Consider the following 17,103-nt stretch of genomic DNA (forward strand, 5'->3'; position numbering starts at 1 on the left):
TGCCTGCTTGGCCATCAGATGATATAGATGTTGATTCCCATAGGGAATCTGAAATATTTGTCCTGAATGAGCAAATTTATAATACAAATATAAATGGTCCGTTATTGGACATTATAAATTTTCCAGCTAGCTCATTCTTGGTTGCCAGCGTTTCACCCTCGTGTGCTAGGGTGGGCTCATCAGTTGGTACCTAGCACACCTACCAATACGCTGGCTAGTGCATACCGTGGAGGCCACTGCTAGGCTAATTGGAGCCACCGGCAGTGCCAATGCACTAAGAGACTTTGTCTCATCACTAAAAATTGATGCCTGCTTGGCCATCAGATGATATAGATGTTGATTCCCATAGGGAATCTGAAATATTTGTCCTGAATGAGCAAATTTATAATACCCTATGGGAATCAACATCTATATCATCTGATGGCCAAGCAGGCATCAATTTTTAGTGATGAGACAAAGTCTCCTAGTGCATTGGCACTGCCGGTGGTTCCAGTTAGCCTACGCAGTGGCCTCCACAGTATGCACTAGCCAGCGTATTGGTAGGTGTGCTAGGTACCAACTGATGAGCCCACCCTAGCACACGAGGGCGAAACGCTGGCAACCAAGAATGAGCTAGCTGGAAAATTTATAATGTCCAATAACGGACCATTTATATTGGTATTACAATCATGTTATTATGGAACTTGTTATAATCATCATACATTCTAAGTATGCACTATGATCCCTTTGATCAACTTTTCTCACGTCTTATCTTAACGAATTTTCTTGTAACCTATTTCTTCTAAAAAAGAAATGTACTTGGAGTTGTTCATAATGTTCTTCCTCTATGTCACGTATTTATCCATCAGTGCATTTATTTAGAACATGTTTACCCATAGGGTTGCTGTTAGGTTTACTTATTATATTTGGAAAATCTATTATTCATCATAAAGTTTTAAATATATTAACTTACTTCAAGTTGGTACCCCTGTTAATTAGCAGCCGCATTTTCAGATTTCATGTATATCGTAAATTTACTGATATCTATTTGTACATTCCATTCTCATTGTATAGTTCTTTTCAATTTGTAGTCTATTCCTCTTGAATTGTTTATGATCTGAGTTAATATACAATTATTTGTATATTCCATTTTCTCAATCTTGCCAAACATTAATTAATCTCAATTTCTACTGTATAGTTTTCCTATTTATAAAAAAAAATATATAGTCCTGCCAATTGTCTTTGCTAGAGTATATATTGTTATCTTTCCGCTGGTTCAAAAAGAAAAAAAAACTATATACATGTTATTTTGAAAACCCTATTATCTTCTTTCACCCTTATGCTTATCGGTCCTGACGGTCCTCTTTTTCTGAGCCCCTCTTACTATTCCACTGCGCACTGATATACATTCACTGGGACTTTATTGGTAATTAGTCTTCGTTTACATTAGCGACACCTCCTTGGTGACGTTACTAATTCATAGCACGATGTCGTTTATACATATCCCTAAATTTAAGACGTAACAATTGGGACTACTACAACAACGATCTGCCAGGGAAGATACCTCCAGAACTTGGGCCACCACCTGTTCCACCGCAGTGGAAGCGTGCTGGGCCCATAACCCAATGGATGGAAACCACGTTCTGCTACCAATATGAAAGTTTACGTTTGTTAAATAGTCTGTTGACAGTGCAAGTGAAATTTGCTTAGTGTAGCTGTATCTTGTGCTTCGTGAATAAATAAATAAATAAATAAATAAATAAATAAATAAATAAATAAATAATGATTATACAAAATTACATTAGAAATTATAAACATTCTACAAAAGGACAATGAGGCTCTTAAAGTTGAAAATCAAGAATTAAAAGAAAGACTGCGATCGCTAGAAATTGGGACTGACCATTCTTCGAGTGATATACCGGTACCAGTAACAAACTCGAGCACGTGGTGTCAAGTAGTTCATGGATGGCCGGCTAAGAAGAAATCTACAACTGAAGTTCTGGAAACAAAACATCAGAAATAGGTTTTCTGCCCTAAATAATTTAATTCTGGAGGAAAGTGATCGCGTGCGTGAAACCAAATAATCGCGATCTACTGCCTTTGCCATGCCGAGGTTAAAATTTAGGCCTAGATTTCAGATTCAAGACCCAGTTAGGCCTAAATCAGCATAGGTAGCTGTGTTTGGTGATAGCCAAGGAAGGGGACTTGCGGGAGTGATAAACGACGAGAATATAGCAGCAACCGGAGCTTCTATCAGCAGTGTCCTGGAAAACGTAGAAGAAGCAACTAGGAACTTCGGGAGCGGCGATGCAGTGCTTATCATCGGTGGGACGAACGACGTAGCTCACGACGACGCCAAGAATGTAAGATCACAACTTAAACATACACTAGGGAAGCTGACCCACACTAACGTCTTTGTAGTGAACGTGCCCCACAGGCATGATTTGAGTAGAGACTCGTGTGTGAACATTGAAGTGGACGAGGTCAATACAGATATTGTTAAAATTTATAAACATTTTCGGAATACTCAGGTTATTGAATGCAGCAGTTTTGAGAGGTACTGTTATACAAAACATGGCCTCCATCTAAACAATTCAGGTAAACCAAAGATGGCAAATATTGTTCTAGATTTTATTGCTGTACTTCAAGCTGGCTCAGTCAACTAGAAAATGAAACTCAGGAAAGTAAGCAATTTCAAGTTACCCAATTGCAACAGTCAAGTTTTAGGGAGGAAAGGGGTCTGAGATTGCTCTTGGTAAACTGTCAAAGTGTAGTAAATAAACAATTAAAATTCGGTACATTGATGGAATCTTATGAGACTGATGTGGTGATAGGAGTGGAATCGTGGTTGAGAGAAGGGGTGGTTAATAGAGAAGTATTTCCAGAAGGGTACACAGTCTATCGTAGAGACCGAGGAGATAAAAAGGGAGGGAGGGTGTTTATTCTGGTGAAGGAAACTTATTGTTCACATGAATGGTTTACCAATGAAAGGGATGAAATATTAGGGATAAAATTAGTCTGTGATAATATGAAGGAGGTGGGAATTATAGGAACATACAGGCCTGGAAGAGAGGAAAGAGACATGGAAATATTCGAGAAAATAATAGATTATACTCATAAAAATAATAATGATATGGTAATAATTGGGGGAGATCTAAATTTGCCTGAAGTTAAATGGAATGGAGCTGCAAGTGAAGCCCATGAACAGAAACTGGCAAATAAGTTAATTTGGGAGGGAGGATTTACACAAGTAGTACAAGAACCGACTCGTCTCAATAACTTACTAGATGTATTCTTGGTTAAACCATGGGAAATTGTTGATAAAACTGAGGTAATTGAACGAATAGGAGACCATAAGGCTGTAATAATGGATGTAGGACTCGTACCAAAAAGGATTAATAAGAGGGTTACACAAGACAAGAAATTGTACAGAAAAACTAAAGTTGATGAATTTGGGACTTACCTTAAATCACAATTCAGTTGTTGGATAAGTGAAGGGAGTAATGTGGATACACTTTGCGCTAAATTTTAAAGGAATCATTTGGGAAGGAGAGAAGAGATTTGTACCTGTTAAGAAGGGTAAAATGACCTCAGACCCTGTTTATTATACAAGGGAAATAAGAAAATTAAAAAGAAAATGTAGAATAGTAAACAGGAAAATCAAAGAGGGTAGGGAGAGTAGAGAAACTAGAAAACAGCTAATGAGGAAACTGAATAGAGTGAAAAAGGAAGCAAAAGAGAAATATATGAATGGCATACTTCAAGAGGGTAATGACCACAGAGGAAAATGGGAAAAGCTCTATTCATATATCAGGAATCAAAAAGAAAAAGGAATCCAAATTCCTACAATGGTGGGAGAAGGGGGTGAACACTATTTAACAGATACTGAAAAAGCAAACCTATTTAGTAGGGAATTCAGAGATTCAATAGAATATTGTCAGGAGTTGGAAACAGTAACAGAAGACACACAGGGAAACAAGAAGCTTCTCATTCCCAAATGAAGATATTTTCAGAGAAATCCAACTGCTTCAGCAAGGAAGAGCAGCAGGAAGTGATCAAATTACTGGGGAGGTGTTAAAGACAATGGGGTGGTACATAGTGCCTTATTTAAAATTTCTCTTTGACTATGTCATAAATAATAATGTAATACCAAAGGAATGGAACGAATCTATAATAATACCAATTTATAAAGGAAAGGGTGATAAAAGGAAACCAGAGAACTTCAGACCAATCAGCCTGACCAGTATAGTTTGTAAAATACTGGAGAGTTTAATATCAAAGTACATCAGAGGGATACGTGATGATAAAAATTGGTTCATGAGGAGCCAGTATGGATTTAGAAAGAAATTTTCTTGTGAGGCACAACTGGTGGGATTTCAGCAGGACATATCAGATCAGTTGGATTCAGGAGGCCAGTTAGATTGCATAGCCATAGATCTTTCCAAAGCCTTTGATGGAGTGGAACATGGAATATTATTAAAGAAATTGGAGGGAATATGATTGGACGTAAGGGTTACACGTTGGATAAAAACATTTTTAAATTCAAGGGTTCAGAAAGTCAAAGTAGGAAATAATGTATCGCAAGAAGAGAAAGTTTGGAAGGGAATTGCACAGGGTAGTATAATCGGTCCGTTACTTTTCTTAATACACGCAAATGATTTAGGAAACAATATGACATCAAAAATAAGATTGTATGCAAATGACTTAATTTTTTATAGGGAAATAAATAACATTGAGGATTGTTCAGAATTACAAAGGGACCTTGAAGGTATCCTACAATAGGTTGAAGAAAATAATATGAACGTTAATGGAGGCAAATCAACTGTTACAACTTTTACAAACAGGAGCTTTAAACTGAATTTGAATATACTGTGGATGAGGTAGTTATCCCAAAGGATGGCAAGTGCAAATACTTAGGTGTGAGATTTGAAAGTAATTTGCACTGGAAGGGTCATGTTGACGAGATTGTTGGGAAAGCATACAGATTGTTACATGTCATAATGAGGCTACTTAAAGGATGCAACAAAGAATTAAAAGAGAAAAGTTACTTAAGTATGGTTCGTCCATTATTGGAAGATGCAAACAGTGCGTGGGATCCTCACCAAGAATACCTAATAAAAGAAATAGATAGTATGCAGAGGAAAGCAGCAAGATTTGTAACAGGGGATTTCAGGAGAAAGAGTAGTGTATCAGAAATGTTAAAGGAACTTGGGTGGGAAACTTTAAGTAAGAGAAGGGAGAAAACTAGACTTATAGGATTATATAGAGCCTATACAAGAGAAGAAGCATGGGGAGATATCCGTGAGAGGCTTCAGTTGGAAAATAATTATATCGGCAGGACAGACCACAAATATAAAATTAGAGGGAATTTTACCAGAAGCGATTGGGGTAAATTTTCATTCATTGGGAAGGGTGTGAAGGAGTGGAACAATTTACCAGGGGTAGTGTTTGATCCTTTTCCAAAATCTGTTCAGATATTCAAGAAGAGAATAAACAGCAACAGAGAAAATAAATGAAGTGTTAGAGGGCATTCAAACCAGTGCAGGTTATTGTAAATAAAAAAATGTGTGTGAATGAATTAATTCCATCCCCTGGTCTAAGGAGTTTGGACAGCCAAAATAGGGGACTGCCTGTATGGGTGAAGTACAGTGGGGACTTCGAGGGCCCTGGGACCGCTACGGTAGCTGTGAATGCCCTTCAGGAACTCTGAAAAGTGGTGGCAAAAGGGGCTCTGGTTAAGACGCAGCAGGTTGTTATGCTACTTAGGTTCCAGAATGTGTAAAAAAATAAAAAATAAATAAGTAAATAAATGCAATGTAAAGTTTCATCTTATACCAATTGTATAGTATCATTTGAAGTAATTTCACATACTGTATATCAGTTGACTATATTTGTAAGTAGTACAGGAGATATTATAAGTAGAATTTTGTAAACAATATAAATTTATTAAGGATGAGCTGTGTGTTTAATAGAAAAACATTGTTAGCATAAATTGTATAATATTGTATTATAGGAAAATTTTCTTCTCTTGTTAATTTAATATTTAGTGCTTGTCAATAATGTATTTTAGCGTATCATTTGCCACCGAGGTGGACACCTCATTTGCAAATAAAGAGATTTTGATTTGATTTAATGGATAACAAGTTCCATAATAACATGAGTGTGCCGTAAAATGTAAAACATTAATAGGAAAGTAGTTCCAAGGGATCATAGTACATGCTTAGGATCACACGTTCTATAATAATACAAGTACACACAAAAATGTGAAATATGACGGGAAATCATGTACGAGATACAAAGCTAGTACAACCTATGGTAATAAGGGTCAGGACGGGAGAAATAGGATACCAAAGAATACAACGCAAAGTGTACGTCAGATAGAGGTTGTGGTAGACAGCCAACCAGTTCTATAGTTGCAATTTGACACGAATAAAGGTAAGTTCTTAGCATAAATGTCTTGATTGTCCACAAAGAGTAGATCACTCCCCCAACTCCCGCCAAGATCCCCGTAGAAAAGAAAGGTTAGCAATAAAATTTGAATACGGAAGTCTCCATGTCTCTTACCTTAGGGTAGCAGCAATGAAGTGATGGGCAGAGAAAATCTCGTGCCTCGACGAGGTCTAGTGCTCTTTTCCAGTTCTCGATTCCACCTGCCGAAATAGGCAGGGTGGCAAGAATATATAGGCAGAGAGATCATTCTAGAGAATGTCTTGTGACAAACAGCTGAGCAGGTGACGTATGACGTCAGCGCAGGAAACAGGTGAGTATCAAACATGGCGACCAGGCGAATATCAGCGGGAGGGAGTGAAAGATTAAACATGAAAAGGTATGCAGAGTAGAGATGAAAAGGTAAGTTCACCAAAAGTGTAAAGTCAGTATAAATAGCACACAAAGCAGGATGGCACAGGTGCGAACATTATGCGAAGAATATTTTAATACCAGTATTGTATTACTGAAACAAATAATTCATAATAAAATTGTACATTATACAAGTTTAAGGTGCATGTAATAATTGCGTATGTACATCAATATAATTAAAATATGCTAATGAAAATTCGTCATTTATTCGCAACAGTTCGGCAAACGTTTCTCCAATCTGAAAATGAAAATGAACCTATTAAGTCAGTTGTCATTAATCGGAGCATTAAAGTTAAAATATTTCACCAGGAAAATTTATTGCATTGTTGTGAAAACATGGACTTCCCAGTGAACAATTTATTCAAAATCTTCTGCCGCAATTGCTGGTTTCGTTATCTGATGCGCCGTCCTTGCCACTGCTCATACCAGTATCAGATTCCTTGTAACTCTGCCATACTGCATCATCTTCGGATCCGTCTAGTGCGTTCAAAATCCAAGTCTTTTTAAGCTCTTGGAAACTAGTTCAGGTGGTATAAAGTCCCAACTCTTCATTGCCCACGAGCATAATGAGTCGAAAGATTGACGCCTAATATTTCCAACGGGCATCAATTGCTGATCGCCGTTCATCATCCACTCATAAAATCAACATAATTTTCCTTTAAATGTTTTTTTAATGTCCAGTGGCTGCAAAGTAGATCGTAGGCCACCAGGAATGACTACCTGTTGCGCCTTATTTTCATTAAGAAGTTGCTTCACTTCGTTCACGAGGTGACCTCGTTATCTATCTAAAATAAACAGTAGTGCACCGGGTCCTCTATCCCACACAGTTTTAACCCAGTCTAGCATGAGTTTTATGACCATCTGACCCTTTGGTTGCGCTCGTACATGAATTCCACAGGGGAATTGTATTTGCTTAGACATTGATTTCCTCTTGAAAATAATGTAAGGCATCAACTTCCTTCCGTCAGCTGTGCGTCGTAATTTCTCACTACCACTGATTTTCATGAAATAGGCCATACACTACGCGATCCTTTTAGTGCAATAGTGCTGTTGCAAGGCACATCGAAAAGCCTGGAACCTGATCAGCATTACCGATTTGAGAAAGGAAGTATGAAGTTTCCTAACACGAGCGTAAGGCAAATCGGTGAAAATTTACATTCTTGTCCATGTAATTGGCAACCTTTAACATAGTGTTGTTCTCCTTCGCACCAACAGATTGTGTCGTTGCATGAACCTCATAGCCCACCCACGATTCGCCTTAAACTGAGTTATGGGAATGTTGTGTTCGCACCGTACCTCCCGTGCCTTCGTTTGTAACATTTCATATGATACACTGCAGCCATTATTACGTATTTCATATACATACACAAACACTTCTTTGGCAATTTTTAGGCACTTCCCCGTTTCTGGACATCTAAAGGTGCATCTAGAACAGTTTGTGTTTTTTAAGCTTGCCTTTAACTTTTTGCCAGTCACGTATACCAGGTTTCCACTCGCTGAAACTTTTCTGTCCACAGCTCTGTTCCCATGCAGTTCAGCAAAGGCCACAGATTAGTTTCTTTAATTATCCATATACCGGGCGAGTTGGCCGTGCGCGTAGAGGCGCGCGGCTGTGAGCTTGCATCCGGGAGATAGTAGGTTCGAATCCCACTATCGGCAGCCCTGAAGATGGTTTTCCGTGATTTCCCATTTTCACACCAGGCAAATGCTGGGGCTGTACCTTAATTAAGGCCACGGCCGCTTCCTTCCCACTCCTAGGCCTTTCCTATCCTATCGTCGCCATAAGACCTATCTGCAGTGGCGGCTCGTTTGGGAGGCGCTAAGGCGCGCGCCCCCCACGGGGTTCCATTAAATTCGGGAATTTTAATCTTAAATGTTAACAAGGGAAATATTTTACTATAAGATTATTATCAAGGGTGCGAGTTGTACTGTTCTGCGGGGCGATGCGCTGCTGGTCCTACGCAGGAGGGCGCTCTCTCACAGCGGACCAAACACTTCCAGAGTCTCGCTTGACTGGCCTTGAGGGAGCCAATCAGAGGCGCAGTAGAGATGTGATGTTCTGCGGAGATTCCGGCGCATTTCTGCCGCGACCCATCGTTGCATCCAACCTACCCGAAACATTGGTGGTCTGATTTCTATTCAACAGGGGTCAGTTTATGCCATTTCTCTCCTAAAACTAGGAACTATTTTACTGAGGCACTTACCTGAGTTAAATGTGCCGGTATACATTTAAAATAGTCTTGTAATTTTTAGGATTATTAACTAACGAAACGAGTAACGACTGTAACTACTGGCTCCTCGCACTTGACTCATGTTGGCCATACTCACTGGAGAGCGCGATGTTTAACTTTGTGTTGATGAATGATCTCGTGAGGTGACTGTGACAAGGTGAAATTAGGGGAAAGGTTGTGATTTATATGTCGGCGTAGTGTTATGTATGCACTTCGTACAGTATGATTACCGTCGAACATATTGAAGAACTAACGTTTTCTTCTCTTTCTATCGAGAAGAAAGTCGAACTGAAGGAGTGTTTTAGGCCGACACCAGATTTCTTGTTGAAAAAGAGACAAAGAAAAATGAAAATAGGGCTTTCCAAAGACAAATTAGTTCTCCTGACGTATATAACAAGAACTCGCGGATATGTGAAAGTGATATCTCAGAAACCTTTTACTGCTTTCCTTGCCTGCTATTCTCCCGTTCTAGGAAAGGAGATAAATGGATCACCACAGGGGTGATATCAATAGTACCATGGACTTTGAAATGCTTGGTGAAGTCAATGTCGTGTCTTGTGTAAGTGATCACTACAATGAAACTATTCGTAAACATAACTCGATGGTGGACAAGAACAGGCAAATATTATTATTATTATTATTATTATTATTATTATTATTATTATTATTATTATTATTATTATTATTATTATTATTATTATTATCTATTATTATTATATTATTATTATTATTATTATTATTATTATTATATAATTATTATGAATAATAATAATTATATAATAATAATAGATAATAATAATAATAATAATAATAATAATAATAATAATAATAATAATAATAATAATAAATCTGTATGTATGTTCAGTCTTCAGCCCTATGGCTGGTTGGATCCTCAATAGCTCTGCCATCAGCTGTCATAGATGGCATAGGCATCACTGAAGAGGCATACTAGGGAAATGAGGGGTGAGGTAGTTTCCCGTTGCTTTCCTCACTGAGCCAGAAGTTGCTGTTACAAATCAGTCTGCCAAGCCCACTGAAATGCACGCACCAACCGACCCTATGAGCAACATTTTCACACCATTCATAGCAGGGACTGGCTGCAGAAGGAATGGAATTACTAGCATCGCTCATACCTCAGTCACTTTCATATTGTCAAAGCCAAGGATAAGACAGAGACAGATCAATGAAAGTAACAAAATTGCTCTAGCCCACACCAGAAGACATAGTGCACTGTAAACACTAGGTCCTGCCAGAAAAGGCATATAATAATAATAATAATAATAATAATAATAATAATAATAATAATAATAATAATAATAATAATAATAATAATAATGGAGTCACCAAAGATATCTACAATAAAAGATGGCTATCCAAAAATGCAAAAATAAGGCATTACAACACAGTAGTGAAGCCAGAATGCCTATATGCAAGCGAATGTCTGGCATTAAACTATAATTTAGATAAACTAGAAATACTAGAAAGGCGAATCACGAGGAAAATATTAGGCCCACAAAACACAGCAGAAGGTTGGAAATTACGAAGTAATGCTGAAATATATATAAAAAATAGAAAATATATCAGATGTAATGAGGAAAAGGAGACTTATGTTTTTTGGACATTTATATCGAATGCAAGATAGTAGATTATCCAGTAAGATTTTCAGATATTTGTGGGGTAAGAAATCAACGACAAGCTGGGTCAATGAAGTAAGAAAGGATTTACAAAAAAACAATATAACAACAGAAGAAATAAATAATAGAGAAGGCTTTCGGGAAAAAGTATTGAAAATAGAAGAATTCCAAGGTAGGAAAGTAAAAAAGACTGGTTCAAAGTGGTCTGAAGACAGAAAGAAGAAACATAGTGAACAGATGAAAGCGTACTGGAAGAAAAGGATAGAACAAAGAAGAAGGAATTGAAATTGGCACGTGGTCCTCTGGTGGCCCATTCGAAATAATAATAATAATATAATAATAATAATAATAATAATAATAATAATAATAAAAACAATTGCATATGCATTGCACCGTATAGTGTTCGAAGTGTGTACCTTGATAACATGTTTTGAAGAACTTGAGATATTTTGTGGAATTATGAAACTAAGGTGCGCCCCCCCACTGCTGATATCCACGAGCCGCCACTGCCTATCTGTGTCGGTGCGACGTAAAGCCCCTAGCAAAAAAAAAAATATCCATAACTGTTCAGTATTATTATACTCAAAAACAAAATAAAATTAGAAATTCTCATGCACACATGTCTACAGTAATCAAGTCTCTTACAAACACACACACACATGCATCTGTACATTCCAGAGCAGTCTATACTTCCGCAAGAGTACCTAATAAACACAAAATGTTAAAAACCTACATACCCCCACAACGTGGAGAGGTCTACTGGAGGTGAAGTACAAGGGTTGCAAGCAGGGGTGTACCTAATTATAAATTTCCCAGTACCACAATATTCGATTATGTATTACAGCAGACCACAAGAACATGATAATGTTAAGAAAAAAGAACGCATTCATTCCGATGTTTACCATTGATATGAGCAAAGATTTACATTCTTTTTCATGGATTAGTTTCTCATTGACTCATTTTATCGCCATTTACCTGTGTGTTCCGATACCAGCGCACCCGTGGTTGCAAGGCTTTGAAATTCGTACTAGAAAACAAGTGTGTGCGGTGCCATTACTTCCCGGAGACATTGCCGATGAGTGATAACTTGTAGCCTTACGTATTTTAAATGAAAACTCATGATATGTCACTGGTGAATAAATTGTACACTGTCTCGCGACCACGTTATCAAACTACCGACAAGTCATGCATCATACGTATACCGGTATTATTTATTTGTTGATTGATTTATACATTGTACTATATTTTGCAGATGTGACTTTGTTGCTAAATGGCCAATAAGCCATATATTTATTAAAATTGCGCATTCATATGCAACTTACATTCCAGTTCCATTTACCTTTTAACCAGATTGATGAACAAAATTTGGACATGCGACAATTATGCAATGAAATTTTAAAATCCCATTTCTGTATTGATAATAAAGGTTGCGATGATTATGCAATGGCAACGATTATGCGGTGAAATACACTATTTGTAACATTTCTGTTGTAGTTTTCTGATTGCAGTTACAATTTTTATGTAAGAATGAACCAAAAGAAGTATCGGGTGCATATGCAGTCAAATGAGAATTTAAATAAATCAACTTTTTCTTAGGTTTTAAAGAGCTTCTCACTGAAATCGTATTTACTTCCTTTATTTAATTGCTACTTGTGGAAGTTTTATTCTGTTAAGATGTATCCACAACCATTAATTTTGTTCACCTGAAGAGTGCATTTATCATTAATACAGGATGCTAGATTTGTGGAAGAACGTCGCCGTCGGCTGCAGCATTATTTACGTTGTGTAATGAATCAGTTGGTGCAAACAAATACTGAACTTGCTTCCTCTCCAGACAAAGAATTACTGATTGGACTCATGCCTTTCTTTGGGTAAGTATTTTCATCTTAAAATCATATTAAAACTAAAAATTTACATATAATGCAACTCTGATTTATGATGGAAACTATCTCCCAGTATAACGGCAGACAAAAGAAGTCGTATAGTGAGAGATAGGCACATGAAAAGGAACACATGATTAGATGAATGCAATGACAGGTCAGTGTGGAAAGAAGTGCAATATGGGACAAGATAGCTGCTGGCTTCTGACCAAGGCAGATACGGTTTGAATCCCGGTCTATGTACGTGGGATTTTTAAAAATGAAAATGCTTCCTTGTGGTTTGAATTCCATGTAAAACTGTAGGTCCCATGGCTATGATCACCATATCAACAGTCCCACAAAACTGCAAGCTTTTTGAGGGAACAATAGAAATAAAATGTGAAATGACAAGATCATTGTGTTCATCTTCTTATTTGTTTATTTTCATAGTCCAATCTCTCTTTATATTACTTGTTTTGATACTTGTTTGTTCTTTTCCAATACCTGTAATAGAAAAAAGCATTTGCATGAGAAGCCAAATGAGATGTTCAAATCTTAACCCAAAAGATCTTTAGTTGGTCATGCTGATCAAGATATCCCCTGTGGTGTTTGCTGGTTAAAATTAGTGTATAAGTAGACAGGAATCCTTGATTAATAACATGTAACTTGTGATGGATTTCACTGGCCAATTTTATTTGTTTGGGAATTTTTGACTTCAGTACCATTGTAACATTATTTTTAAGAGCTCTGTCTCGTCCCTTATCTCCATCTGAAATTTGGTAATTAACCTGATACACAGCATTCGACAGCCTTGGATGTTTTCAGTGCGTATAGTAGTGGTGTGATTACTATGGTGACCCCTGCCTATACCACCATTGTCTGCTCATCTATATCCAGCCGTTTCCAAGAGATGGTGGAACATAACCACAGAAAACATAGCTCCCACTACAGCTTTATTACATGTACAGTGAAATCTCCATACAGTGATTGCTGATAATAAAATATTGCAGTCCTGGTATTATTTCCCATAATTCATTGTGAAATTCCTCTTGATTAACAATATGCTTTCCTCCTGATACTATGATAATCCAAGCACAAAAGTTATTAGGAACATCTATTGCTGCCATATGAAGATTGAACTATCATATTGTGTAAGCATAGGAAACAAGGGAGTTTATAGCTGAGGGGTGGGTTTGTTGAGCAACTCAGGGAACTTGGCAGCTACAGAATTCTCGGAAGATGTAGGATTTAAACTACACTACTGTAGCTCTCAGGCAACTGCCTAAAACTGAAATAGCACCTTCATTATCTCATTTTGATGCATTGTCATACATTCCAATGACTGTTGAATCTTGACTCATTTAGGTCTGTGTGTGCACCTCTGTCTGAAAAGACGAATGTGAAACAGACCATCATTTCAGATTTCTCTAACTATGGTAGTTTACAGTAGCAGAATGCTGTATAGTGTGAACAACAATTGTTGTTGTTGTTGTTGTTATTTGAGTCATCAGTCCATAGACTGGTTTGACAAAGCCCTTCATGCCATCCTATCCTTTGCTAACCATTTCATTTCTACGTAACTACTACATCCCACATCTGCTCTAATCTGCTTTTCATATTCATATCTTGGTCTACCCCTACTGTTCCTACTGCCTACACTTCCCTCAAAAACCAACTGAACAAGTCCTTTGTGTATTAAGATGTGTCCTATCATTCTGTCCCTTCCTTCTTGTCAAATTTTGCCTAATCAGTCTCTTCTCACCAATTTGATTCAATATCTCTTCATTTGTGATTCCATCTAGAAATCTCACCTTCAGCATTCTTCTGTAACACCACATTTCAAAAGCTTCTGTTCTTTCTTTCTTTCTTTCTTTCTTTCTTTCTGAGCTAGTTATTGTCCATGTTTCACTTCCATATAGTGCCGCACTCCAGACGAAAGCCTTCAAAAACATCTTTCTAATTCCTATATCAATATTTGAAGTGAGCAAATTTCTTTTCTTAAGGAAGGCCTTCCGTGCTTGTGTTATTCTGCATTTTATGTCCTCCTTACTTCTGCCATCGTTAGTTATTTTACTACCCAAGTAACAATATTCATCCACTTCCTTCAAGATTTAATTTCCTAACACAGAGCTCGATAGCTGCAGTCGCTTAAGTGTGGCCAGTATCCAGTATTCGGGAGATAGTAGGTTCGAACCCCACTATCGGCAGCCCTGAAAATGGTTTTCCATGGTTTCCCATTTTCACACCAGGCAAATGCTGGGGCTGTACCTTAATTAAGGCCACGGCTGCTTCCTTCCCACTCCTAGCCCTTTCCTGTCCCATCGTTGCTATAAGACCTATCTGTGTCGGTGCGACATAAAGCAACTACCAAAAAAAAAAAATTTCCTAACCTCATATTTCCTTCATCACCTGACTTCATTCGACTACACTACATTACTTTTGTTTTGGACTTATTTTCATCTTGTTCTTCCCCAAGACTCTTTCCATACTATTCAGCAATTTCTCCAGATCTTATTCAGACTGGACAACAAATATGTGTAGAAATTAAAATTATGTGGTCAGTATGAATGTACTCTGCTGGACATACGTAAAGTATTGTCTTTTTTTTTTTTTTTTTTGTAAGCCTTATGTTAGTGGGATTTATATGATACTCAGGTACCGGTAGTTAATGTAATTCAATTTTCAAATATTATTGTGTTTACCAGAAGGATTCAAATGGCAGTATTGTAGCTACAGTTGTAACTGTAGCAGTGATTCCTGACACAATTAGGTCTTTTTTGTGCTTCACTGGAAACCTGTTACTCTAAATCCCCCTTTATAACAATAACTCCCTCCACAGCAATACTTTTTGCTATCGGTACTGTATTGTTGTATCGAGATTTCACTGTATATAGATTTCTTAATGTAGATTAATATCATAGAAAGCAAAGAAAAACAAAGATATTGAGGAACATAATCAGGCTCAGGAAATTTTTCCAATGGACAATGTAAAAATAGTTCGACTGGAACAGGAATAAGAAACTCCAGGTAAAAAGAGTAGCAAAAGAAGGAAAGGAGAAGAGCTGGGAACTGTTTGCCCAACGAATTGAGGAAGATAGTAAAGGAAATCAGAAAATGTTATACAGGTTAATGAAAAGTAAAACATCAAATAGGGAAGAAATTAAAGCTATTGAAACAGAGGACGGGATCATTATCAGAGACATGGTAGGAATCAGAGAGGAGATGAAGTGTTATTTTGAAAAGTTATTGAATGGGGAGTGTGAACAAGAACAAGTACCCAAAGTCACTAATGAATTACAGAAGAATTACTTGGAAAGAGACAGGAAATGCCCTGAAGAAAATGAAAAGTGGAAAGTCAGCGGGAGCAGATGAACTAACAGCAGACATGATTAAGGCAGCTGGAATCCCTGGAATACAGTGCCTACATCAAACACTGGGAGTTATATGGAAAGAGAACAAGTTGCCAGATGACTGGAAAAAAGGAATTATGATACCACTGTTTAAAAAAGTAGATGACCAAGCTCGATAGCTGCAGTCGCTTAAGTGCGGCTAGTATCCAGTATTCGGGAGATAGTAGGTTCGAACCCCATTGTCGGCAGCCCTGAAAATGGTATTCCGTGGTTTCCCATTTTCACACCAGGCAAATGCTGGGGCTGTACCTTAATTAAGGCCACAGCCGCTTCCTTCCCACTCCTAGCCCTTCCCTGTCCCATTGTCGCCACAAGACCTATCTGTGTCGGTGCGACGTAAAGCAACTAGCAAACAAAAACAAAACAGAAAAGTAGATGGAAGTGCATCAGTTAGAGGCATCACCCTTTTGTCACATTGCCTTAAGATAATGGAGAAGATTATAGAACAGAGACTGAGAGAAATAATGGAAGATCAATTTGAAAAGGAACAACGTGGATTTAGAAGAAATAGAGGAACCGCAGACCTAGGTTTTTTGCTCAGGCAGCTAAGGGAAACATTTTGGGAAAAGGGAAGGACTTGATAATACTGGTAGTATTTTTGGATTTGGAAAAAGCATATGACAGGATGGAGAGAGGAAAAATATGGGAATGTTCAGAAAAACAACATCCCAGGAGCACTGATTAAAGAAGTTCAGATGTTGTATGATGGTTGTGAAAGTAGTGTGCAAGTAGAAATGGAAGATCTCAGTGCTTTAAAACAAGAAGAGGTGTCCAACAAGGGAGTTCTCTTTCCACATTGCTCTTCATTTCACTGATGGATACTATTATAAAGAAACTCAAAGGAATAGGTAAGGAAGATCTTAATGCATTTGTTTTTGCTGATGATGATGCCATTTGGGAAGAAACTGAAAGAGATGTTCAGAGGAGACTGGATCTTTGGAACCAATTTTAAAGAATGTAAATTAACTGTGAGCAAGAGCAAAACAGTGGTAATGAAAGTTTGCAGAACAAATAAACCTTGTAACCTCACCCCCAAGGGAGAGAAGATTGAATGTTTGAATACCTTTAAATATCTGGGGAGTACAATATCAAATGATGGAAGTGCCAAGAACGAAGTGTTGAAGAGGGTGCA

At 37.6% G+C, this 17,103-nt stretch overlaps 1 protein-coding gene across 2 annotated transcripts in view; it reads left to right on the top strand.

Moving 5' to 3' along the window:
• The window catches only part of LOC136864598 (sorting nexin-29), a 656,141-nt gene that overhangs the window by 625,438 nt on the left and 13,600 nt on the right, over positions 1–17,103 (top strand). For both annotated transcript variants that reach the window (XM_067141812.2, XM_067141813.2), the window contains one exon: positions 12,434–12,573. In XM_067141812.2, the coding sequence (XP_066997913.2) occupies positions 12,434–12,573 (140 nt within the window). The remainder of the gene's footprint in view (positions 1–12,433; positions 12,574–17,103) is intronic.

Source organism: Anabrus simplex, chromosome 2 (genome assembly GCF_040414725.1).
Source record: "Anabrus simplex isolate iqAnaSimp1 chromosome 2, ASM4041472v1, whole genome shotgun sequence".
Classification (NCBI taxonomy): domain Eukaryota; kingdom Metazoa; phylum Arthropoda; class Insecta; order Orthoptera; family Tettigoniidae; genus Anabrus; species Anabrus simplex.